This window comes from Sturnus vulgaris, chromosome 6 (assembly GCF_052056855.1).
Source record: "Sturnus vulgaris isolate bStuVul1 chromosome 6, bStuVul1.hap1, whole genome shotgun sequence".
Lineage (NCBI taxonomy): Eukaryota > Metazoa > Chordata > Aves > Passeriformes > Sturnidae > Sturnus > Sturnus vulgaris.
The window spans coordinates 34568048-34592200 of NC_142248.1; the positions used below are offsets into that span (position 1 = coordinate 34568048).

The following is a 24153-nucleotide window of genomic DNA, read 5'->3' on the forward strand; positions in this document are numbered from 1 at the left end:
TTCTGTTTTAAAGATCCAAGTCCTCCAGAAATCTGTCTTGTTTAGCTCTAACACCAGAAAAATAAAAAATGCGCTCGTCATTACCCCAAATCATGATAAGAGCTGCGTGCATGCTCATGCACAATTCTGGAAACTGTTGTACAAACACATGACTGTTTTATACACATACTGGAGAACATCAGTATCTTAGCTGTATTTGTGTTGTTTGCCACCCCTATTAAAATATCAGTGGTCTCATACTGGATACAATAGATAAACACTGTTTTTAAAATATAGTATGGGAGAAAATCCAGGAATATGATGTCATCAACAGAGCAATGAGTCTGCTGTGTTCAGGGAGGGGCAGTAAAGCCCTAAGTTAGACTCATTCATGCTAGAGAACTGTTGCCAGAGACGTGTTGCACTTCACTCATTTCTATCTGCTCAGAGGTGAATTTTCAGACAAGGTATGTTTTTTCACTTCTCTTTCATATCAAAAGTTCTTACTATGTAAATTCAGTGTGGTTTGTTTCTTCTTAGAAACCACTTATTGAATTCTTAATATGTTTCTGTTTCAGTGGCAAGAGAGCTGATATTATTATTGTTCCACGAAAATGGAGGAGAAAAATTATTTTTGCTAATGTGATTTTGTAACTTATTGGGTTTTGCAGAGCTGTAATATTTACAGAAAAAAAATGTTTTATTTCAAAGTATCCAGTGTATCAAAGCCACAGGGTACTTCATCTGCCACAGATACTGTCTCATGTACTGGAGAGTAAAGATTTCTCCTATCCAGGTGACACTTCATGTCTGTAATCACACCATGGGCACTGTTTCTTTCATCTCACAAAAATAATCAGAAAGTACAAGCAGCTAACTTTGGTTTTGGCTGAGAAATTACCTACAAAATAGTAGGGAGAAACAAAAGTGAATTATTTTCTGTACATACTGATAATTTTTCCTCTGTTTATTATTTTGATTGTAAACTTTGTTGGGCAGGATTTGGAAGTGCATGTATGTGTACTTTACACTGCTAATCTGTCTCATCTGCACTGATTGAAAGGCAAAGGCTAAACCTTTGAAACTTATACTACAAAGAAGAATGGTTGTGGATGACATTTAAGCTACATTATTAATTTCTTTTAAAAATCTGAATGAAATATTTTTAAAATCAATAGGAGCTTGACTTTTAAGGTGCTGATGAAAACAAAGAGCTTAGTAGTGGTACTGTAATTAGAATAACAAAAAAAAAAAAAAACAAAAGTTGAAATATATGCTATACTTTTAGCTATTCATTTTCCATTACTTAGTATGCTAAGCAGCCTTCTTAGTGCTGCAAATAGCCATAAAGCCAAAAATGTTCAAATAGTTAGCCATTAGAATTCTTGTTTTAACATTTTGTATGTAATCTTAGAGATGCCATCTCCTAAGACAGGGGTACACTTTTATCTTAAACAGTTGTACATATTTTTCTGAGAAACTAGAGAACAGTTATCTAGGTAAAAGAATTTTCTATTTTCACATATGAGTCTCTAAGATTGAAGTATCAGCATATTGAGTAATATCAGTCATATGACTTTTATCTTGTCTCTGATAATGTGCAATCATTAAGAAAAAAATTAAGAGAAGTGTCTTAGCACACCAGGTTCATTTATAGACTTCCAAATGTATTTGTCTTGTTTTCAGTGTGAACAGTAAAAACACAATCAGAAGGGATAAATACACTCAAGTTAATAAAGACCTTGGAATAGCAGATCAGAGACACCTCCAGTAAATCTTTGTCAGGTTTTCCCCTGGGCTCCTGAGTACATGCGAGAACAAGATTAATTGAGTTACTCAGCATTACCTGAACATTTTGTACCAACAATCTAACAAAAGAACCGCCTTTCCTACAGAGTTAGAGCTTCCTGAAATAAGTATCTCATCCTTGCACAGGAAAACGGCTCTAAAAATTCTTGTAGCTCTTTAATATTTCAAATATTTCTTGGGCAGAAAACAAAAGGAATTTGGGTGAATTTTAGGACATTCATCATGAAGACCCTAAAATTTATTGTTTAAAAATGGCCAGTGTTTGATAACCTATTTTTCATTAAAAGAAGGGTGTAAAAAATCTCTTAGGCACTCAAATTCCACTGTTTTTAAAGTCACAGTAGGAAAAAAAATCATATTGCAAGTCTAGGAATACTTATCAGAAGTAGAGCTCTGCTTTCAAAACAAGTTCCCTCTCAGTAACCAAATTAACTGCAAAAGTACACCTGAAACCATTAGCAATGCTAATCAATATAAAACAAAAAAAAAAAAAAGAGAGAAAAATGTAGTTTAGCTAAAACGTCCACTTTTCTTTAAAATTATTCATTAGCCTTGTTCTCTTGTGGCTCATGGTTTTTTAAATCTCTCTCTCAAGTACTCCATACAGATGAGTTTCCCCCACCTTATCAAAAGGCTTATCTTCCCTCCTTCTTGCATTTAGCATATTTCATACATCAAGATGAAAAGTTATGCCTCTGCCTGGCTGATACACAGCTGTAAGGGAATGGGGTACTTTAAAGTGGAGACCAAAGCTGTCCCTTGCCAGCCTTTCCTGGGCTTTAGCAACGTGTGGCTGCTGAGGAATCACGCCCTAGAGCAGCCTTTGGGTGCTGACTCACAAACAGGGGGCAGGCACATGGCTGAACCAGCTTCCCCCCTCGGCTGGGTGCTCTGAGCAGGGACAGAGGGAGGAGAGATCATCCCAGTCCTGTGCCAGCCCCAAGGCAGGGGGGAAGCACAGAGGATGAGAGCAGTACTTTAAATTTGGGTACTGCAGGTTGGCTTCACACAGATCAAGGCCTAACTGCTTGTGACCACCCCAGTGGTGACACCTTGTTTGCTTAGCAGTAAAGCTAATGAACTGGGACTGAGGGGCTCTGGTCATGGTCCAACACCCCACTTAGAAGTTAAATGTTGGAGAACAGGCACAAAGGGGATACAGAGCAGAGGAAGGCAAGGAGCAAAGTTGCCTGCTGAAGCACTTACCTTTGGTCTGATAATGGGCAAGTCCAAAGCATGCAGACATTGTGGCAAAGCTGCTATATCAAACTTCACCAAAATATTTCAGGACTTTTGATGTTCCCTGAAAGGGTGGATTTGACTTGCTTTTGCTGCTATGTTATATTTAAATCCCTTACATGTTAACTCCTCAACTTGATTCAGCATGGTTGGGTTGGTTTGTGTGATCCCTGCAAACAAATCTGATCATGCAGGTTTGCAGATTCAGTAGCTTTGCACACTGAGGTAGGCCAGAACGGTGGTGGTATTTCAAAGACACAGTTCAGACTATGGTTAATTTGCAGAGAAGGGAGCTGTCAAAATGCAGAAATCCATTGTTCCCATTCATTTTATCTGAGATTACAGTTAAATGCCACAAAAAAGGATGAGTGATCCATGGTAGAGGGCCAGGTCTTTTTAACATTAACAGGATTTAGGCATGTATGCCCAGAGGCAGAACTGGTCATTGGTGCTTTTCCTCCTGCAGTGTTCCTGCCTTGGCAGAAAGGAATAAGCCCTTTGGGACCACGCCCCAGTGTGGAGGTGGTCTGTCCCTTTGCCATGGTTGTAAAATTTCCTATCAGCTCTCTGACTGACTAAAGGGCTGCTGCTCTGAAGTGCCATGGGTGACAAAAGGACAGCAAGTCCCTCTACCCACACACATGGAGCACAGTGATGTGGCCCTTTCCTGATGTGAAGGATAAACTCCCTACAGGTGGTGGGCAGGCCAATAAAATGGAAGTGTTTCATAAGGTATTTTGAGCATTTTTACAAAAAGCAACTGTTAAGCCTTCATAATTCAAAGCTAGGACCTGATGCTTAAACAAGTAAGTGGGACAAAAGAAATATTGCAGTACTTGTTGCTAGATTTTGGCTCAGCTCTGCATGCACTTCTCACCTCGTTCTGCAGCAGGCTTTATAATAAGGTATATTCTACATTCTGTATTATATTTGGATCTTGCTTAGATTAGAAGCTCCTTGAGGCACAGCCTGCCCCTGTGCTTGCAAGACTTTTGCACACTGGTTATCCCCAAAGCCTCTGCCCATCAGTGTAACACGGGCAGTATGGCAGAGTCTCCAGAGCTGTGCTCTTGGTCCCATCTGCTAGACAGCAGAAAACAGCTCACCAAGAAAACAAGCAGATGGAGGCACAGAAAAGAGAGCTACAAGTAACTACACAGGCTAGATCCTCAGCTGAGCTGAATGCTTGCAGTGCCCTCCAAATCAGCATCAGCAGAGTAATGACAGGTTATAGAAGATAAGGTCTTATTGCTATAACAGCAGAGATGAGCAACTTGCTCACTGGTAGCTGCTTAACAAACATATCATTGACACATCGTCTTGTTCTGGCCTCAGTCTCCAGAGGAAAAGGTCTGTGAAAGGCTGATTTTCCTAGCTGTGAAATTAGATTACAAAGAAATGTATGCCATCATATCAGAACAGACAAACCCGGCTCTGGGATCCATAATATGCATCAAATCCTAGCCTTTGTAACTGTACAGCTTCAGTCACAATTAATTCAGCCAATGAATCCTACAATCAGCCTGCTGTCATCAGGTTGTTTATTTTAACAGTCTCATCTCTGTCTCGTACCTGAGCTCAAGGATGATTTTTTCTTTCTTTATTTCTTCAGATTGAGTCATCTAACACAAACCCACCTGACAGTGTTTGTACTCTGGGGAGTCCTCCCACATGCTCCTCATGCAGAATCCTGTTTTACCTGTTCAAGACCAGCTTGCAGATGGCTGGTCACCTTGGCATCACCTAGAAAGGTTTCCTGTGCCTGGTCCTACTAGTGCTGGGAGTGCACACAAGCAACTTTCTCCCTAAGTAAACAGCAAAAGAGTGGGCAAAAGGTGTGAGGCACTGAAGGTGACCAGGAAGTGTCAGCTTTGTGGAAATTCTCTCTCCTCTCTCTCCATACACACACAGACATATATATATATATATATATATACACACACTCACAAACATATTTAGAATTATTAGGATCTTGTCAGGGAAGTAAAATGCATGTTCCTTTGCATATCCATGCAGCCTTGTCCTACCCATTGCTGGGGACGATCGTGGAACCTCCATAACTTTCCTCCCAGATTTTTTACATTGTGTAAAACAACCATCAAATATTTTCATCAGACGTTTCTGATGTGTGCATCTATTAGGATCAGCACACCAGTTGCCTTTATTTATTTATTTTCCTTTGCTGGGCAAGGATCTCTTTTTCTTCTTGTAGTTAATGCCTAAATTTCCAAGTCATGAGGAACTGGGACTATCCCTCATGGGCAGATAGATAAGCAAAAGCAGTTATCTGCTTCCAAGACTGCAATCTGTGTAGAGATTTACAGTAAATGGCAAAGAATTTGGAATAGCTATTTACCAGAACAAGGAAACCAGTTTAAAACTTAAGAGCTTTCTCCATATCTGATTTTTTTTTCTCCTCTGCGAGTTGCAAGTTCATTTTCAAAATTATACTAGTTCAACCTGACTATAGCAGTCTTAATGAATCAGACATGAATGCAGTTCATGAATGGCTGGGATATTTGCCACAGAAGTTTCAATTTATAACATATACATTTTTTTAAAAACAGCATGTGGAGGCAGATGGCATAAGATAAGACAACTTTGTGCCCTCACCTTCTAATTATGTCTTTCCTCTAAAGAACTTTTTTTCTTTACAATAGTCACCTTATAGCTCATAAATTCCAGTCAGCTGGGTCAGCAAAAGAGACATTTCCCAGGAGTAGAAGGAAGTAGAAGTAACAAACTGGAGTCAGTTTCATGTAAGAGTTTCCTGTAATACTTCGGGAACAGTCTTTTCTGGAAATGTAAGAATACAGCAATTCATTTTCTTCTACAATAGATGTAGTCTCCAACTTGGCATTTAAATTATACTACAGCTCATAACTGTGCAGTGTGAGACATCTGAAGTTCCAGTCTTCTACTCTTTGTATCATGTATTTCTAAAGATGGGTTAAGTAGTTTCCACTGCACACTTGTCTCTGGTTTTAAAATAAGGGTTCAGTGGAATATATTAATAAAGTTCGCCTTAGAATAAATGTACTCTGGTCAAATAACTTTAAAAAATCAAAGAAAAGTTTGACTTTAAATACAAGAATAAAACTATTTCAGATTTTGGGCTATTTGGAAGCTGGGTAAAATACAGATCCAAACTGTATAAACTACCTAAGTTTTCTAACATTTTAAATGAAAACCCCAGATAAAGCTCCCATAAGCCTGGCATATACCCGACTTAGGCAAGGATCTTTATTAATTCTTTAGTTTGGAAACCTTTACCCTCTTGGGAAATTAAACCCCTCTTTTTCCCTTCTTTCCTTCCTTCCATTTCAACATTAACATTTCTCCTTCTTCATCCTTCCTTTCTTCTCAACAGCAGTGCTTCTCCTGTTTCCTTTAGCAGTGTTATGCTCCCTTCCAGACCTCACATCCACTCATTTCCCCTTCACTTGCTCCTGCCCTGACGTCCTGCCATGAGCCTGTGCTGCCTGCTGCAGGAAACTGTCGTGCACAATTCTGCACTGTGCTTTCTCTCCTACAGTGGTGGCAAAAGTGATGGGTCACAAGGTCAATGGTGACATGGCTAACTTAAATCAGAAGATTTTTCAAAATTAACAGAGCTGGTCAGAAGACATTTCTGTTCCAGAGAAAAATTGGTGAAGGATCTTGACATTTTTAACAAAAGCAAGAAAACAAACCACAGAACAAATCATACACAGAGAATAAATCTGCCTGGGAATGGGGAGCACTGATAAGGGATTTTGAAAGAGGCATCTTCCTTTTTAAGCGTGTGCCTGAGGGATAAACTGTAGTGAATTAGACTCTTGCAGTCTCTGATTTTTTGGTTGGTTGTTTTTTGGTTTTTTTTTTAACTACTCCACTTTGTAAAGATATTAAACTCTTAGTTGGCCAGAGAGAGCAAAAGTGGATCTGGGTCACTTGCTAAACTGTGAGCAGTCAGGACATCTTCTCCTTTTTTCAAGATAAGAAATGACAACTTTAAAATATTTTCTGTTATATTACCCAAATCTTTTGTGAAAAATCTTTCTTTGAAAATCAGTTTCTCCAGGAATTTTCTGTTTTGATAGTCATTTTAATAGGAAATGAAAATTCCCCTCCTCCAACACTTTAGAAACTATCTCCTACATAGCTGCAGTAATATGAGTTTAAGGTACCAGAAGACATGATGCAGCAGCTGTAGCAGAGGGGCAGAACCCCCTCCCTGGCCCTGCTGGCCATTCTGCTTTGGATGCAGTCTGGGACACACTTGGCTTTCTGGGCTGCAGGTGCACATTGCTGGCTTATGTCCAGCCTCTCATCCCCCAGCATCCCAAGCCCTCCTTGCCAGGGCTGCTCTCCATCCCAGCTCGTGTTGACATCAGGGGTTGCCCCAACCCAGGGGCAGCATCTTGAACGTGGCTTGTTGAACCTCCTGAGGTTTGCATCGGCTCACCTCCCAAGCATCTCTTCTCTCCAGTGGAATTCCTTCCCTCTGGATGGCATCCCTTCCCTCCAGTGTGTCAGTCACCTGCACCACACAACTTGGGTTATTGGCAAACCTGCTGAGGGTGAGCTTGATTCCACTGCCTGCATCAATGACAAAAATATTAGCTTTATCTCTTTGTTGGCTTTGGGTACAATAGCTCTTTGAAGGAGCTGTGGCATATACTAAGGGAATCTGTCTCTCTAACTAAATTGTCACCTGTATTTTTTTGTTGGTCTGACATTCTGGAAAAAGCAGATAGGACATATCTTTTTTATGAACACCAGTGCTCAGAAACTGTATTTGCAGAGTGAAAAACAAACTGTCTGCACAAGGTTCCAGCAGGGCTCTGTCATCTCCTGTTGCTAACAAAGGGATAACAATAAATTAATGCACAATTTAATTTCTACACTGGCAAAGCATGAAAAGGCAAAATTAAAATTGTAATCCAAACACTGACTGTTGTAAATCAGCATTGTAAATTATACTACTTCTTGGCTGGAGAAGTGTCCTGAACCTTCTAGATCTCTCAGTGTTGAAAGTCATATCCATGTTTGTACAGTTCAATCACCAAATCTCTATCAGCATTTATTTGAACACTAAAGTTGTAATAGAGATAGGGTGTATCCTCACTAAAGAACTGTTGTCATTAGAGTTCCTCTGTGTTTTCAGTAGAAAAATAGGCTCCATTTGGATTATATAAATTTTTTATCTGCTGTTATTATCAAGATAATTGCAATAGAGTTTGAAGTTCACTATAGTGTGAATTACACACCATTTCTAACAGGCACATCTGGTTTTGAGCTTTTGTCTACAACATATAAAGTATGGTGATTTCTATGCTATCTGAAAACTGACTTCTTTCCCTTTGTAAATACTTCATGTACTGGCAAAGTGAGGAGCAGATACAGGAAAATAATATGAAATGACTGTCCCAGCTGCTCAAGAAACAACAACGTAGGAGGATGTGTTTGACCTAGGAAGGACAAGGCAAAATGGCTTTTTGAAGTTTATAATTTAAGAAGTTAAGCAGTTTACAGACTAGGCTTCTCCTTGAGAAGGGAACTGAACTGCCACACTCTGATTTTAGTTTTTAAAAGAATGTAAAATTTAAAATAAACCCTCAAATTCTTTTATAAAGACAACCTGTCATTTAGACAATGAGTATCATATCACATTTGTATTGCCCTCCTTGACACAAATCAGCAATGCTAGGGACCATTCTCTGTGATGATCCACAAGAAAATCGAGTCAGGAGGTTGAAATCTGAGTATATAGTTTCATGTGGCTGTTGTCAGAAGTTCTAAATTAAACTAGGACCACCTTCAGAAACCCATGCGTTAAAGGTTCTAACCTGAGCACCTGGGTAAATATCATCTCTTCTGGACTTCACCTGTTCAAAATTAAAGTTCTAATTTCACCCAAGCATTATATAGTCATTGTTAGATAATTTCTAGCCTATTCTGTTGTCAGAGCCTGAAGTGCTGTTTGGAAACTGCCATTATTCAGCAAAGCTGTCCATATATCCCTGTGGTGAAAGGCATTAGGATACACAAAGCATTATTCCTGACTTAGAGTCCTGTGCTAAGGACTCCTCTGCTTGCACAGAGCCATCAGTATGTGGCTCAGCAATGGAAACAGCAGTGGTGACTGAAACATGTCCAGCTGCTGGCACAGATGACTGTGTAGTTGCAAATGTGGTTTTCAGACATAATGTGACAGGTTAAAATGCCTTTTATGGTTTTGTTAGTTGCAGAAGAGTAAAATCATCAGTTACCTGTAAGATAAGAAATAAGGAAAGCAGTAGCTTTCAAAGAAATCATTATTAGACTTTGTGACAACAGCCAGTCAGCCACAAATACTTCTTTACTTCTTCCCAAAGAGCTTCTTTGGAAGCTCTTTGCTGTTGGAGACTCTTGGGCTTTCCTCAAAGGCCACACCTGTGAAAGACAATGGTGAAAATGTGCAGGAAATGCTGCATTATTCCAAATACATGACAACAGTGTAAATATTATAGTGGCTGGAGGCGCTCGAGATGGCAAATCTCTTTTTTTTCTTAAATGGCTGCCAAAATGTCCTCAAGGTGCTAGAAGTAAAGTGCTTTCAGGGCACAGAGCCAGTTCATATGAAAGGCAAATCTCTTCATTAAATATTTAATGCTCAGAGGGACCAATACTGAAAATTACTATTAGGCCATTAGACCTTCACATTTTACATAGTCATGAGAATCTAATGCTGTTACCCAGGGAAAAGAGCAGTATTTCAATTGCTAAGAGAAAGGTGTGGCTAAACTGAGCTGAAGAGGTCTGGTGGGAGTAATGCATCAAAGAGCAAAGCTTTAGAGAACATCCACGTGCACGTCAGTGAGGGAGACTTGAGTGGAGGTTTGTGCCCTCTGAACAGCTCTTCTGTGCTTCCACTACAGCAAGACAAATAAAAGAGCATCACTAGCTAATATTCTTGGGGAACTGATATGCTTCAGGACTTACAGCCTTTTCCTTTTACCATTCCACCTCTGAGACTTTACTAATATCATCCCCTTCTCTCTACAAGATATTCCTATTGTTCTCTGTAATGAAGATATCAAGCAATTTATCTCACTGGCATGGTTCATCAGAGCTCTGCTGTCTTTCATACTGATATCAAGACTGTAACCAAACTAGATGAGCCTCAAGACCAGTTTTGAGATCCCACACTAGAAACAGCTCAGCTCCTCCAGCCCATGTCCCTAAAGCTGTCATCAGCCAGGTGAAAATTCACCTTTTTCTTTTCCAGCTTAGCTGGTTTTGCTCTGGTTCTTGCAATAGGTTTGAGCTATCTGGGTTTCAGGAAAGGCTGTTTTCTAAAGCAGGAAATCCTCGCTTTAAGAAAGAAGTATAATCTAAGTGCACAAGGCACTCTTGATATGATCACTAGCATTTCATTTCTTTATCACTGGATGCCTTAGCTATTCACTGGGCTCATTGTATTGTCTGCCATTTGATACCATCAGACCTGCCGTTTCACATGGTATCAGATTCCTGCAATGGATATTAAATTGGTCTCACAATGCTAGTGTGTTAAGCACTTAATTTTGTAGTGGTGATGGAGTACAGAAATCCCTTGTCCACAGCAGAGAATTTTTGTAGTGCCTGCAGAGCTCAGGAGAGTAGATACAACCACCTTTGACATTGTTCCAACGTGGTAAATCTACATGTCATATTATAAAACTCAGGAAGTTTATAGTCTCTTATTTGTCTTTGTACCTCAGTTAATTTGTGCAAGCTGTGATCATTCAGCTTTGTAGTCAGACACCATGAGTGCAGGTATGTTAGGGGACATGCAAGATTTCTGCCTCAGGACAAGATTGGGTTTTCCAGCAGTCACTGACACCCAACAGGGAGCCCTGTGTGGTTCCTGGGGCCAAGGCATGTTGCTTTCACTCCAAGCACATCTTTGGCTGCTTCTCTCACTGTACCAATGTGCAGTTCAGCTTGCAAGGCAGTTCAGTGGGGGGAGATATTATCAAGCTAGGCAGTGAACCAGCTAGGAACAGGAATAAATTATGTTAATATATGTCATCTTCTGAGCAACAGATCCAATGACAAGCATAAACTCTGCAAATCTTAAAAATGTGAGCAAACCACAGTCTGATCATAGCTCCTGTTCACAGGAGGCTTTCCAGCTAATGATAGAAAATACAAAACATCATTTTGAACCAAATATGAAAATCAAGCAAACAAAGCCCAAAAGATCACAAGTCAGACATGGCTGCAGAGCTTAAGCTCAGTGTTATGCTCAGAGCTCTTTGAAAGCAAATGCTAACAGCAAATTTCAAGATAGCAGTATGCAAAAGCAGGCTGACACAATATCACATACATGGCAAAACACAGAGGACTGGCAAGACTTAGTGTCAAAAGTGTGTTTAACACATGTATGGACCTGACAGGGCTCACCCTGTCTCTGAAAAAGCAGACATAGCCTGACTCCCCTAGCCCTAACCTGAACTCTAGGTGTGGGCTGAATCTTACTCCATGCATGGTTCCCATTAAAATGTTCTCAAGGATGAAGTCATATAGATGAGTGTTCTTCATTCCTGCAGTGCTTTTGCAGTCCCACTCCTACTGCAGCTCCTAGATTTCTCACTCTCCTGACATTAAACTAAATTCTAGTCCTTGACTGAGCTCTGGACAAAGAGCACTCATGGTTAACCTTACCTGTTCTCATATGGGAAATGCCAAAAGAAACAGACCAAAATATCCTGCCAGCCTTGCAGAGTGAGCTTGTGGTCAGTTTTCTCCTGTTTGAATATTTTCCTTCTCAGTTGTCAAAACATTTTGAGCAAACACACTACAGTACACACAGAAAAAGTGTAGATCCAGCTGTGACTCGTGTTGCATAATCTTTATGTGCTTTGCTGTTAGGGTCAGAAAGTTATCATATTCAGGGACACCAGGCCGTGGAGCAGAGTCACATTCAGTCTAAGGGAGCAGGAGTTGGGCGGGTCCAAGAAGATCAAAATCCTGAAGAATTAAAGAGAAGAGCAACAAGTATTCACAAGGAGAGGGAGAAGGAGTTGTGAGATTGACACTGTAAACCTCAAAACTGATGATATTTCCAAAGATAGAAGACTCAGATTCAATATTTATTAAAGCATTATACTAAATGGAAATAGCTTCATGAAGATAAATATTCTCAATCAACATTATTCAATAAGCTTGTGGCCTCTTGGTATACAGGCATGTGAATCACCCAATTTCCAGATTTTATTCCAAGTTAAATGGAAGAGAGATTTGGAAATATATCTTTTATCTGCCCAAAGACTACAAAGAGAGGAACAAACCAGCTTATAATTGTTTAACACTTAAATTTAGGACTTTCATATACTTCATTTCTTCATAGACATATACTGTCTTGAGAAAGCTGGAGATGGGGGAAAAAATATCTCCATAAATCAGAACAGCTTAAACTTTCTAAGCTGTTAGCAGAAATTGAAGTGTGTACTAGAAGGATATGAAAGGCTGTGATACCTGTTTTCAGAGCAGTTAGTTTTGAAATTAAACTTTTTTCTGTGCTCGTGAGCTGGAATTATAAAAGTGGCTGGCAAGTACAGGAAGTTCTACTTCACAGTAGTTCTACTGCATTTACTAATCCATCTTTTACAAAATGGAAGGAAAAAGCTGCACAACATACACATAATAGAAATCTTCAGGAAAACTAAATGCTAAACCAGGCATTCAGGTCTAAATTTAACTTAGAGAATTGTTGCTGTGATCACATCACCATACACATGTTTTGTATGTATCACATTATCAGTTCTTGATGGCTTCACAGTTGCAGACCTCCTTTATTTTATTGATAAACCCTCTCTAATGTTAGCAGAGAGTTTACTGTTTATCCTCATATTTCATTCCTTCATCCAACCTGTGCCTTGCTATGATATGCTTCATAACAATTCTAGAGCAGTATTCAATGGATTTGGCATTTTCTATTACTCATTTGCTTATACCCTTCTTCCCTTTTTAATTTAATTATTCTTTGTTGCAGCCTTTCTCTGCAAAAAGAATGTCCTCACTCAGTGTATCACCAATAGCAATATTTTCCTAGGATATTTTCTACAGGCTGAGATCTGTGAAAGATTTCCATACAAGAGGAGTTACAAAGCTCCAAAGAACAGCCCAGCGAGTTAATACAGGAAACACAACTGCAGCTAAATCCTTATGGCAAGAGTGCTCTGTCTAGTCCTTGTGCTCATCAGACTGGATGTGCCCATGTAGCCTCCTAACAGCCTGTCTGAGAAATTTTCACAGGACATACTGAACCCACTCACTTTTGTAAAGTAATCTTACTTTACTGCTTACTTGTTACAGTAACATATGGCATTTATAAATATTATAATGGGAATGATAGATGATCAGAGCTGTCCGTGGCAGAGGGGTTGGAAATGGATGATCTCCAAGGTGCTTTACAACCCAAGACATTCTATGATTCTATGATGTTTTTGTTGTTGTTGGGCTTAATCCAACTGGAATTTTAATTTATTAGCACAAGAAGTGCAAATTAAAGAATTTAGTATAATGTGGGTTGGAAGGTCTGTAGGCCAACCTCCTGCTCAAAGCTGGGTCAGCTACAAGATCAAACTGTGCTACTCTGGGCTTTTCCAGCTGGGTCTTTGAAACTTCTGAGGATTACAAGGCCGAAATGTAATGATTTAGTGGCTGGAAAAACTTGCAGATTCTGTGTTTTGACCTGAAATAGCCTCTAATGTTGAAAGTTTTATTTCTCACTTCAGATTAAATAGAATTCTTGTACTAAATCTGCTATTTCAGAATGACAGCAAAATCCAGCTTTGGTAACATCTGCAATATTTCGGAGGTTATCTTAATAGAAAAGTTTCTAAAATATTGATGGCAGCAAGTCAGAGGTCAAACATGGACTGACTCAAACATCATCACCAAATCTGAGCTAAATCAAACTTTATAATGAGATGAGCCCTTTCCCTTATAGAAAGGTCCTGTGATCAGGACAGTACTTCTCTCTGAACCAGTTCATATTTTCCTTCTCCTTCCAGTTCTCACCATAGTCCAGCCATGCTGTTCTTCTCCATTTCAATTATAACTACTTTACACAGAAGTAATAGATTTTCCAGAGTCATCACAGCTATTGACTGGGTTTTATAAAGACCACTGAAAAATAATATACCAGTTTTCTAAAGCTAAAAGGTATAGGGGTTTTTTTAGGAAATTGTAACCCTGAAGAGTTTAAAGTATGAATATTCAAGATTTCCACTTGGAAAAAAATACGTTATGCAAAGCACTTTGCATAAAAGTTATATATAAAAAATATGTTATGCATTGCACTTGATTAGACTTTGCTCTCTCAACACCTTTCTTTAGCTGGAATTGAGTGGCTTCATCTCCCACACAGGGAGAAAAATTAGTAGCCTCTTCTCACCTTAGTTTCATTGTTATTAAAATAACTACTTTAACAGAGCAGCTTTTCCCCCCACCATTTTTCCTAACATAATTGATGTCGATACTTTTAATGGTAACTGCAGAGCAATAGTTTCTTTCCATGGTGTGCTTCAAGCTTACACAACAAATAATATCTAAAAATTACACTTTTGAGAGGTAGCTCCTCTGTATATTTTCTTTTCTGCCTAAATTTTCTGGCAAACTATGGATCTGATTTGTGTTTAAAAGAATTTTTTTCTTCTACAAGGTTACTTTTGTCCCAGGCAAGTTCCAGCATCTGGTTCAACATGAAGCTTCATGAACTGCAAGGGCAGCCATAAGGCAAAAGGGACAGTGAAGAGTGAATGAAAAGCAGGAAACCTTTAAGTTAACACTGCCAGAGAAAGTGTCCACTGATCTACAACCTCAAATGTAGTAAAGCCCATTTGAGATTCATTATACAAAGATTGGAAATTAAAAATTAATATTGCGGGATCCGTAAAAGCAGAACATTTTAGGAATGTTTCCCACACTTCCTCTACCTCTCCAAAATAACTAATGCCTCCACAGTAACACAGAATTAAAAGGAAATTCAGAGAATGTTTCAGAATATGTTTCAGAGATGCCACAAGAGTGATATAATTTTACCTTTCAATATTCATCCAGCTAAAGATACAAACCCAACCCGTTCTGAAGCCAAAGAGAGGGGTGTGAGCAGTCACATTGGGCTTGGATTAGGGGGAAACAAGAGTCCTGTGAAGTGGGAATAGGTGATAAATGGGGTTTTTTTCAGGAGTAAAGGTTGCAAGAAGACCAGGTTGAAATAGAAGCTTTGAAAATAAACCTTATGGAGAAGGTATAAAATTTATAAACAGGATGGTTTGCCTGTATTTTTGTTGATACTAAATTCTGAATGTAAGAGTCCACCACGGAAGCTCAACCTTCCAGCACAGCTTTGGCTTCTTGCTGAGCAATGCCTCTGCTTATGCCATCCCATCACATGTGCTTCAGGCCTGCTAGACCTGTTGCTATGGTTGAAGGAGAAATGAGGCATTGAGATTGTTTTGGTATAATCTATTACTAAACAAAAATACTCCTTTTCCTCACAAATAGACATTGTCCTTGAACCAAATCCTCCAAAGCTGTTAAAATTAAAGTTCTCTCTCCTTGACCAGCAAATGATGGTCTGATGGTCACAAAGAGGCAGTTTAGGGGACATCATTACGGCATCCTAACAACTTGCTGAGTCTATTAGGTTTACACTCCAGGGTCCTGGGGGCAGCAGTGGTACTTGAATGGGGCCAGCAGGATTCCCAGGCTTCCTTGCTCAGACCACACAGTGGAAGACCTCCATCACCTACAGCAGCTTTTAAACTCCTGCTATTTCCCATTTCAGTCACAGCAGATCTGTCAGGCAAATACCCTTTTTCCTCTCATGGATCTGGCAGGTCCTGTATTACATTTACTGCAGCTCTGATATTAGCATGAAGAAGTGAAGCTGCCTGGCAAATAAGCACCACCAGGGTGTAGGAGAATGGTTTGTAAGAGTAGTGCAGAAGGCAATTTTCCTCAATGAATTACAGCTGCACTCATTAGTGAGGACTGGAGACAGCCTTGCCTGCCCAGTGAGGACGGGAGTTATAAAAGAGTGGGTTAGCTAGTCAAGAGTTACTTGGAGCTTGAGAAGCAGAGTTTGCTGCAGTTTGAGATGGAGTCTGCTGGCTGTGCTGTGAGGAGGAAGGAACATGTGGTCGTGCAAGGGACAGAAAAGGTAAGAAAATGATGTGTGAAGGACAGACAGGGTTAGGGGGCCAGGTAAGGGACAAGCTGGGGTTAGCCAGTTATGTAGAAGGAAACTTGCAGAGGGAAAGAGTTAGTGCTGTTTGGAGCTGCCTGAGAGAAATCCACTGAGAGAATGCATGAAAGGTTTTTAATAAAGGACTGGTGATGATGCCAGTCGTGTCCATCTCAACATAATTACTACACTGGGGACACTTAGCTGCCCAAGCTGGGCTCAGAAATGTTCAGGTGGACAAAATCACACAAAAAATACAGTGTCAGAGCAGGCTGGGCTCTGCAGAGAAAGCCCTTGATATTTCTTTCTGTGACTAACATATCCTCTAAAATAACACTATGTCAGAAGTTAGACAGCTTGCAGCCACTTATTCAAATTCTTATTTTTGCTCTCAGCTTTTTCTCTCTTCTGTGCCATTGACCCCCAGGTGTACGTGGAGCTGTATGGATGTACATATGGCAAGCCAGCTCTATGTATCTGAAAACAATTTTGGCCACTGACAGCACTTAAAGCAAACCAGGTAATTGCAAAATTCTGCTAAGGATGCTACAGTCTGGGTGTAGCATGCCTCTCCTTCACATGGCCTTGCTAAGGAATCCCTGAAATAAATGAAGACTAAGGCTGCTTTCTAGGCAAATTTCATCGTGGAAGATCAACCATCAAAGAAATTTCTCATTTGGAGAAGACTGGGGCCTTGAGGCCACTTTATCCTATGTCCTTGCAAATTAGACTGTGTAGGAAAACATCAGGACTGTGTAGGAAAACATCAGAACTGTGTACCTATGCTTGTTAATATTCTCACTTTTGCTCCAACAAACAGCATTATAGCAGTTAACATCATAACAGCATTTATCTGTCTTAGGCTCCACCTCTTGTCTCTGAGGACTAAATTAGCAAGGTTAGTATTATGACCATCTCAGAATATACTAATTACAAATTTCACACTTTGTTTCTGCAAAATATGTAATCAGCAAAGTCACAACAGCTGTAAAATATAAATTATGAAGTCTGTCTCTTACTCCCACAGGGTAGATTACTGCAGGTAACATTGGAATAACCCGAACATGTATTACACATTTCAGAACTTGTCCTTGTATAAGACATGACTAAGACCATCATGAGATATTTATTTATTCACTGTATTAGTGTTTAGCATAGTACAAAGAAAGATTAACAGCAGCAGTACTAATAGAGTCATGAGTTCAGTAGCTGTAGAGCTTCATCCAGACCCGAAAGAGATGCTGAAAATCATTCACCTGAAGCAGCATATCCCATCTGCAGAGTAAAGCTGTTGCAGAGCTTGCATTAACTAAGCTCTGACCTTTCTTCCCCTATCCTTCCATTCCTTAGCTCGTATATTTTGATTCTTAGAGGAATTTTTGATCCAATTCAACATATTCCCCTCCTTTTCTTTCAAGAACTTCTGTAGGCCCCAGCATGTATTGTTGTAACATGGAGATTTCCCTTCCACATTCTAGGATTAACCATTCTGCTGGACTCTAGATGTTATCCTTGGCTTGCTGATTAACTCATGCTGTTTTATGGCATGTTCCCCCCAGTGCTGTATGTGTGGGTCAGTCTTTGAACAGCAGGACATGCCATAAGTTTGGCAGGAGACACCAAGGTGTCCTGGTGACTGCCCAGCCCTCAGAGTTTCAGGCTATGGCACTGGTGGCCACCACCCTTTTGGAGTCCTTCTCCACCTGCTTGTAATGACAATTCACCAGTTGATTAACCCCTTCTTCCCAGTCCCTCTGCAAGGGCTCCTCGTTTGCAGCTTTGGCAGGATCTTACCAATCCCCCATGAGCTGACCCTAAATCCTTCCTGCCTCAATGAGGGCAGTGTCTGCTACCAGCACTGTCCATGACTGCCTTCCACACAGGGCACCCTGATACACCCTCCATCAAAACCATGTCACTTGTTCCCAATGCTGTTAAAAAAGTGCTCCAGAACAACATGAGATAATGACTGACAGTGGGTTTTATAGACTGTCAAGCAGGAGGTAACTCACAACAGGATGTGAACTCCATCAGATTCAAATTCAGCCCCCACAGGGGTCCCTCAGAATCAGTAATGATAGATGACTTCAGCTGGGCAGTATTTCAATCAAGACTGCCACATAAAATCTTATTTAAAGTCCCTGCTGAGATATGGGCTTGTCTTGCGTTGCACAGAAAGTATTTATAGAGAATGTGTGAAAGGATCACATTTATTTTCATTAAAATATGACAAGAAAACAGCAAATCACTGCCTTCTCTAAGCTGTGGCTTTGTCAATCATAATTTATTCAGCAATCACATACTTTAAATGAGTCTCCTGTATGATATAGAATAGCACCAAGCAAATCATTTTAGCCCTAAACACTAAGGTTTGTGAATTGATCATTATCACATTTTGCCTTGTTCATGTTCCCATTTTTAGCAATGCCTTATGGAATGACTTGAGCTAAGGATCAAGGATGCAGGCTGCCAGAAGCCCCATGTCATGGAATTGGTGACATCCTAACCAGTGTTTACATGCTGTTCCTTGACCACAGTAATATGGTATAACTAATTTATTTTAAAGTATTCTAGGTCCTTCCCTTCTAAAACCAAAATCTGAAAGAGATTAATTGCAGAGAAAATACAGATAAATCAATATACATTTTGGAGCTGCTATTTGCTGTAAATTAATGTAATGAGGAAAAATCACAGAAAAAAACAACATGGCCTTTGTGGCTACTCTCTGAATTACTAATGCTCATTAAATACATGCTTACATCCATCCTCAAAGTGTAAAATAATGCACTTAAAATTTACTTTTTTCTGCTGGTTCATTGCCTTCTGTGAGCTGCCTACCAGCAGAAGAAACAGTTTCTGATAATTGCATCAGACAACAGAACTTCTCTATTCTCAGATGACCTCTTGTTGGCCATCCATTAGTATTTCACTTCCTGTGATTTACAGTGAAAAGTGCCAGCACAGAAAGAAAGGGAGACTTGAAACTGCTGTTTGCATTTTGTTAGTGGCAGCTCTCACATCTACACAAGCTGGACTTTGAGATATTTAAGTGCTACAGTGCTTTATTAATACAAAGTACATAAAATATGACCATTTTTCATCAATTCTGCAACCAGTAGCCAAATTTCTGTATGTATATTAGGCACTGATACTTACCAGCCAACAATTTCAGCAACCAAAAAAACAAGTGAGAACCCTCATCCTTTCAGGAATTGCAAGTGTCCCTTTTACTGCCAAGTTAACAATTGAATAGGACAAATGTCTTAATTAAAAATACACTTGAAAATCTCCAATCAACAGCAGTTATTATAAAGGCCCGAAAAAAGATGAACAGTATTTCTGTCACTCAGTCCAAAGAATTATATGTACAGATCTGGGAAACCAATCTTGCATTTGAATAATACTTCAGCATTTATTATCCAAGAAAACACAGTTAACATTTTATCATTGGTGAATGATGCTGCACACTCAACTTCTGTTTGGTTCTAATAACATTAAGTACACATCTGACATTTCTGCCCATAAATAGCTCCCTGGCTGTTCTGATCTGTAGAATGTTTACAGTGTTCTGGTTTTCAGACTGTGCTCTTGCACCCAAGGTGGCTGACTGCAGACAAGTCCTGGCTTATAGGATGGACCCTGTCTCTACTAAATTGCCAACCCACCCTCTGAGCACCTCTTAAAACTGAGCTCCCTCATGAAAGTTGTGCCATTTATCTCTTCTGTGACTTGGCTGCAGAAAGACTAACACAGAGACAGAAATACACAGATAATTTCCGTGAGAAACTGAGAAAGGCGTACTGCTGGCTGATCCCTCAGTGTTCTCAATGCAAACTACAGCTGCAAACTAAATGTCTATTTATTGTACAGTCATAACATTTGGGAAAATATATGCTGTTCTTTGGGGGGGAAGCACCACTGAATTCCACTCAATTCTTCTCTACAAGGGAAGGTGTAAAATGTTGCAGGATGTGACACAGAACTAGCAGCTTTACTGTGAGCAACCTGAGACACAAGGTGGACCTGTCCTTTAGGAGACCATGGCTAACGAAATAAAAAGATAAGAAGACAAACTAATGGTGAACATCTTCAAAGAATTAACAAAGACTTGATGCATGTCAGTTCTAGTGAATAAAGGCTTCTAAATGTTCTCTTCAGTTAACCCATTCATAACAGTATCTGTTGTTTCTACATCTCCTCTGTTTTACTTGCCTAAAATGGCAATGCAGTCTGTAAAACATTCCACAGACACACCCAAGGTCTATGAGAAGAAACCCAGGGAACTATAAACCTGTTCAAAAGCTACGCTTCTGGGACATTAGGAAAAGCAAAAGACAGTTTTCTTATTGTGTCTTTTGCCACAATGAGCTAGATGTAGCAATCTTACGTCACCTATTTTTCTCTTCACAGAAATGGTTTCCATCACAACTGAAAATGATGCACAGCTGTACAACATGACCACCCAGGAGCTCACAGTCAGTCCAGAATATTTCCACAATAATTCAGGAGTGCATCAGATACATCAAAATGGATGTGTTAGTACCGATGTATGGAAATGGCTAGTGGATTTTCAGCCTGGATTTCTCTGGTTTATATTTATTCTGGGATCAATAGAAAATTCCTTTGTGCTCACCGTCCTGTGTTTCCACAAGAGCAGCTGCACAGTGGCTGAAATTTACCTAGCAAACATGGCATTTGCTGACCTAATGCTGGTCTGTACTTTACCTTTCTGGGCCATTAATATTTCTAATGGTTTCCATTGGCCTTTTGGCCTGTTTCTCTGTAAAGCTGTCAACATTATGAGTTACATGAACTTGTATTCTAGCATTTATTTCCTGACACTGGTGAGCATTGACCGCTACCTGGCCTTGGTGAAAACCATGTCTCTTGGACGGATGAGACGAACCGTCTGTGCCAAATGGAATTGTTTTGTGATTTGGACATGTGCAGTGCTCATGTGTTCACCTACAATGGTGTTTCGAAATTTGCGGTTTTTTGAACAATACAACATCACAGCCTGTGTTCTTCTTTACCCAGCCAGCTACTGGGAGCCCACAAACAACTCCTTGCTGAATATTGTGGGGTTTGTGATCCCATTCTGTGTTATTACCTATTGCACTGTGCATATCATCAAAGCTTTACGAAGCAGTGAGCTACGAAAAATGAAGGTAGTCCAGACAGAGAGGAGAGCCACCATGCTGGTCCTTGCTGTGCTCCTGCTGTTCATCATTTGCTGGCTTCCATTCCAGATCAGCACGTTCATTGACACAATCCGTTACTTCTCACCCACTCTCAAATGCCTGGAAGACATCAATGATGTGCTGACCCAGATAGCCACATACTGTTCCTTTAGCAACAGCTGCCTGAACCCAGTCTTGTATGTGATTGTTGGGAAAAACTTCCAGAAGAAGGCTGTGGAATTCTACAAGGACTTGTTTACAAAGAGGTGCAGAAAATTACAGTCTGTGCAGATGGAAAACTCCCTGGACACTTTAAGAACTTCCATTTCAAGCGACTATTCAAGGAAAAAGTCTGTTATATCTTTACCCCAATAGCATAATTTTAGGAAATCCTTAAAGGAAGAAAGCCTTCTAACATATCAGTCTCCACTCATATCCGTCTGCTATGGGTCCACAGAATAAACATGTTCATTACATGAGGGAAAACAATGGTTTGATCTTAATGGAAATTCCATAAAGAGATCTGCTTCTAATGTTATTGGATGTTTTTCATTATTGAATCCTATCTTCTAGCTTACTTTCATTTTCATGGCTGAATGATACTAGGCTCATGTATCACTTGGAATGTTTTTCTAAGGTGTGCATACAATCTGAATGGAGCCCCAGTACAAAAATTATTGTCAGGATTGTGCAGCTACATATGGTACCTATAATAGTGTATTAAATAAGATTTTTGATCTGGGAGGGGCTTGTATTTGAATAAGCTCTGTTAAGTGAGTCCTGTAGGATGCGTTTTTAGACGTGTCCATCTTTTGGGTTTTTAATTTCTCTCTTCAGTCATCTGAAACTCTCTGATTCTTTCATTGACAAGCAGTGCCTTTTTGCAACTGCTCCGGTCAGTTACAGATTTACATGAGCAAGTCCGTATGAAAAGTAGCTGGAAAAAGGTAAAGCAGTAGTGGAAGGGAACCTGCACCCACCTGCAAGAAGTTAGCTGAGTTTTCTTCATAGAAGATTCTTTACCCCTTCTACCTTGGAATGAAAGCTTTCACTTACTCCTTTTGAGTGAGTGAATGCTATTTATATTCATGCTTACACTTCAGCTCAAAGACTCCGGTTTTTAGTATTTGCAAAGTATGATTAATATTATTCAATGGGTATATAAAACCTTGGCACAACTGGTATAATCTCAGAAACAGTAGAAACTGAGAATATGAAGAAGAGCATCACCTAACTACATTAGAAATCTAACTGAAGATAACAGGGGTCTTGAAACCTCAGAGTATTCAAGAATAGCCTTTTCAGATTCTAATAATACTTACATTTTATCAGTAGACTTAACCCATGAGATTTTAATACAAGATAGCTTTTCACCAATTGGACTGTATTTTTGAGCTAAGTTGATCATAGACCTAAAAAACCCATAGTGTACTGAATTGTCTGTTTGTACTTTAACCTCTAGGAACCTTGATTGAGACTGAATGGAAAATTATCTAAGCTATGCTGAAACTAACAGTCTCTGATCTGTTCTTAAGGTTACAGCTTTTAAATCTAGCAAGAGAAATGGAGTTCAGTGACATGAGTAAACTCAGATGGCAACTACATGGTCTTTATCTGTCAGAGCTTGAATGGAGCAATAAAGTTCATTTAAGATGGGAAATTTGTGTTAAGCCTTCAAGTAACTATGCTGCAAAATAGAAGTGTGCAGAGGTAATTTATAGACTATGGGATTTAGATCACTGTATATTATTTATAGGCAATTTCCATGGTTTTTCTTTGATAATCTAATATAATCCTATGTCATAAATACTTCTATTGCTCATCCTTTTTATTGTCTGAAGCAACAGGGACAACTATGATGAAACACTGCAAGGCTTTCTGTTATATCCAGTGTTATCATACTGTCTCATCCATAAGCATGCTGTTCATGCAACCCTTACACAAAAGGAACTAACTCCATACAGAGGCTATTGAGGTAACTGAAGTTATTTCTGAGTATTTGGTACTGAGAAGTAAAATATAAAAATGTTACTATGTTAATATCACATTAATTTAAATAATGTAAATATATAGGCACTTTTTTTTGCTATGCAGTAAGCATGTACAAAAGAAAATAAAGTACTTTGAGAAATGAGATTTCTTGGCATTTTCTTCTCTAGCCTGTATCCTGTTACTAAGGAATGATTTGTCAGAAGTTCAACTGTTCCAGATGCTTACCTCACTTCCCGTTACACCAAAGGAAAGTGATCTGAAACAACAGAATTTTAGCTACTTTGAGCTCTTTCTGTTCAGGCCTCATTTCTGAGCGCTGTTGACCACCCTCGGAGCCTTTGGAAGTTTAAATCAGAATTAAGGCAGCTAAGGGTACTGGAATATTTTTGGTAGCCTTTCTCTGCCTGCTAATAGCTCAAGGTTCTATGCAGACACCAGCAATAATGGAAAGCCCCTGCAGGAGCTTCTGTACATCACAGAACAGACAGTATCAGTTCACATTTTACACATGAATCATTAATTCACATTTTACTGACTCTTCAGTCTGATGACACATTTGTGGTATTCACATGCACCATTTATACACACAACAAAGAAAACCCAAGAAATAAAGTGCAACATCCAGGCTACGTCTGACCTACTGACAGTTTCCAGTCACACTTGGCTCAGTTCGGTTCTTACAGAAACATTACAAAATATGAGAAGGATTTTTGGTAAAATGAGGTCAGTCCTCGTCCTGAGAATTTCAGA

At 39.5% G+C, this 24153-nt stretch overlaps 2 protein-coding genes across 2 annotated transcripts in view; both read left to right on the forward strand.

Annotated features, from left to right (window-relative positions):
* Positions 1–250: 250 nt before the first annotated feature.
* BDKRB2 (bradykinin receptor B2) lies at positions 251–23545 on the forward strand. The gene is made up of 2 exons (XM_014884508.2): positions 251–446; positions 20642–23545. The coding sequence occupies exon 2, from the start codon at positions 20644–20646 to the stop codon at positions 21784–21786; it is 1143 nt and encodes a 380-aa protein (XP_014739994.1). The 5' UTR covers positions 251–446; positions 20642–20643; the 3' UTR covers positions 21787–23545.
* Positions 379–24153, forward strand: part of BDKRB1 (bradykinin receptor B1) — a 31448-nt gene continuing 7673 nt past the window's right edge. The window contains exon 1 of the mRNA XM_088166193.1: positions 379–446. The gene's annotated coding sequence lies outside the window, so the exon portion shown is untranslated. The remainder of the gene's footprint in view (positions 447–24153) is intronic.